The following is a 2,473-nucleotide window of genomic DNA, read 5'->3' as shown; positions in this document are numbered from 1 at the left end:
CACATGAGCTATATGTGTCATCTGCCCCCACATAACAGCTGCTGATTGTCTTTAAATTACATTTATTATCATATAATTTGCATATACACACACAAAAGCATTAAATCACTTTACAAGAAGAGAGCACAGCAGTATATCACTGTGAGGCTTGACCTATCCATATTTCCTAAATAATCATAATTGATAACTTTCTGGTTCCTGAGTATTCTATGTGGGAAAAAAATGTGTATGTTTTTGTGTGTCTGTGCTCAGTTCCCTGTTTTTGAGAGATGACAGATAAGTATCTGTATTTAAGGGCTGGTGTGTCTCTTTATCTGTGTTTCCACATCAGACAGCAAAAGCTACAGACGCTGAGAAGGTAATTCTGCAGCTACAAACTTTTGACTTTCCTTTAGTGGACTGACAGTGGACATCGGTCGTCTGTTCCCTACAGAAGTATCAGTAACATGTCTGTCTCTCTGTTTCAAAGGTTATCATCATCTTCAGCATCATCTCCATCATGAAGATTTTGACTGTTTCTGCACTTGTTTGTGCCATGATGGCTCTGACTCGAGCTGCTGGTCAGTTATATGGACAGAAAGTGTTACAGATGAATGTGTTGTACAATAACAATCCAGGTCAATAACTGCTGTGTCAAACTTTCTAGCTCTTCCAGAGGCAAACCCCGAAAATGCCCAACAAGGTCAGTGCTTTGTTCTGATGCTCTGCTGATGACTTCACCTACATGTTGTGTAAATTAAATTGCCTGATAGAAGTGCTGTGTCCAATGCTTATTTAACTTATGTTAGGTTATATTATTGTTCTATTATTGTTACGTTATGTTGTCTTTTGCTAAAAAATTTTGTGTTATTTAAGCCATGTTATACAAGGTAAATTTATTATCCTATTACTACAGGGTAGTAAGATGAGATGCAGTCTGCAGTTCCATTTATGTTATAAAGCCAACAATATATATTATGCTTTTTATATATTATAATATATATATTACATTATACTTTTGTTAGTGTGTTATACTGTTTTATGTTATATTATGTCGTGTTATTTTATGTTGTTGTTAAATTGATTTAATAATAATAATTCTACATATAGAGATTTTAGCTGCACATTAGTCACCAAACTCTATTTGTTCTCAGCAAAGAGTCACCTGGTCAAGAGGGCCACGTTTTGTTCTGGTCGCTGGTCTGAGATAGATGGTCGCTGTTTCCTCTTCGTTCCAAGAGCCATGACTTGGTCTCAAGCTGAGGTATAAGATGATTTGGATTCGATGCGGAGTTCTTTTAAGTTGAGCTTGTTCCGTTTGTGTGGATTTTTATGGATTTGTCTGTTTGTCACCACTGCAGAGAAACTGTCAGTCCTTAGGTGCAAACCTCGCATCCGTACGTGGAGCTGAGGAGTATCATCAGATTCAAAGGCTGATATCCGATAGTACTCATGGGAATACGCAGGCATGGCTTGGAGCCACTGACGCTGCACAGGTATATGTAAATGCTCTGTATTTGTATATATTTTATACTACATCACATTCACCATTCACACACATTCATACACTGGTGAAACAGCTACCAGGGGCCATTTTGGGTTCAGTATCTTGCCCAAGGACACTTTGACACGCACCCTGAAGAGCCGGGGATTGAACCGCCAATCTTTCAATTAACAGGCAACCCGCTCCACCTCCTGAGCCACAGCCGCCCCGTCATATCATTTATTGTTACAAAAGGTCACATTTCAAATCATAGTTTGACGTCCATTTGATGAGGAAGGCCATGAGATGTGACCTCCTCCCAGTGCAAACTTTGTCACTCGTCACCTAAATTTCTGTTACTTGAACAAAAAACAGACCGTCTTGGGGCTGTTTCTTTAATGACTGATGCTGTAAAAATTACTTTGTAATGACAGTGTTTTTATGACAAAGTGTTTATGGTCTTAATAGTATAAAGTTGTTTATTTTAGTTATATTGTTATATTGTTGTATTAACTCTAATTAACTAACTCAAATTTTCTAGGAGGGTGTTTGGCTGTGGAATGATGGTACGCCTTTCGCCTTTTCATACTGGTGCAGGGGAGAGCCAAATAACACTGGATATCAGCACTGTTTACAAATGAATCATGGAGGTAAATCATAAAACACATTATTTTGCATGAGAGATAAATGTACCATGGTTCATAATAAATGCTATATAAGTGAGCTCAGTTCATAAATGAACCCATCTTTTCTTCAGAACATACCTCTGCCAAGGCTGAAAAGCCTCTCCATTTATTATTTTAATGAGACAAAATATTTAGTTTTACTCTCCATCTGCATGAAATTATACATTCTGCTTAATAGTTATGTCTTTATCTTACACACAGGTGACAAATGCTGGGATGATATACAGTGTCACAGTCACCTTGCATCTGTCTGTGTTAAGAAATCCTTCCTATTCCGGGGCTGACACAGAGGCATGAAGCACCTGGAAAAATCACAAACACGGGC

The 2,473-nt window shown here is 38.0% G+C and overlaps 1 protein-coding gene across 1 annotated transcript; it reads left to right on the top strand.

Annotated features, from left to right (window-relative positions):
* The first annotated feature begins 453 nt into the window (after window positions 1-453).
* On the top strand, window positions 454-2,467 carry LOC123980373 (type-2 ice-structuring protein-like). Its single transcript, XM_046064731.1, has 6 exons — window positions 454-560; window positions 647-682; window positions 1,134-1,243; window positions 1,341-1,475; window positions 2,004-2,112; window positions 2,350-2,467. The coding sequence occupies exons 1-6, from the start codon at window positions 500-502 to the stop codon at window positions 2,430-2,432; spliced, it is 534 nt and encodes a 177-aa protein (XP_045920687.1). The 5' UTR covers window positions 454-499; the 3' UTR covers window positions 2,433-2,467.
* Window positions 2,468-2,473: the final 6 nt, after the last annotated feature.

The sequence above is a fragment of the Micropterus dolomieu genome, linkage group LG12, assembly GCF_021292245.1.
Source record: "Micropterus dolomieu isolate WLL.071019.BEF.003 ecotype Adirondacks linkage group LG12, ASM2129224v1, whole genome shotgun sequence".
NCBI classification, from domain to species: domain Eukaryota; kingdom Metazoa; phylum Chordata; class Actinopteri; order Centrarchiformes; family Centrarchidae; genus Micropterus; species Micropterus dolomieu.
Note: the sequence above shows the minus strand (reverse complement) of the source record. Positions and strands in the feature narration are given on the sequence as shown.

Coding starts and splice junctions, on each gene's coding strand:
- LOC123980373 (XM_046064731.1), top strand. CDS start 500: ATGAAGATTTTGACTGTTTCTGCACTTGTTTGTGCCATGATGGCTCTG. Junction 561..646: donor GGCTCTGACTCGAGCTGCTG/GTCAGTTATATG, acceptor CAAACTTTCTAG/CTCTTCCAGAGGCAAACCCC. Junction 1,476..2,003: donor GAGCCACTGACGCTGCACAG/GTATATGTAAAT, acceptor CAAATTTTCTAG/GAGGGTGTTTGGCTGTGGAA.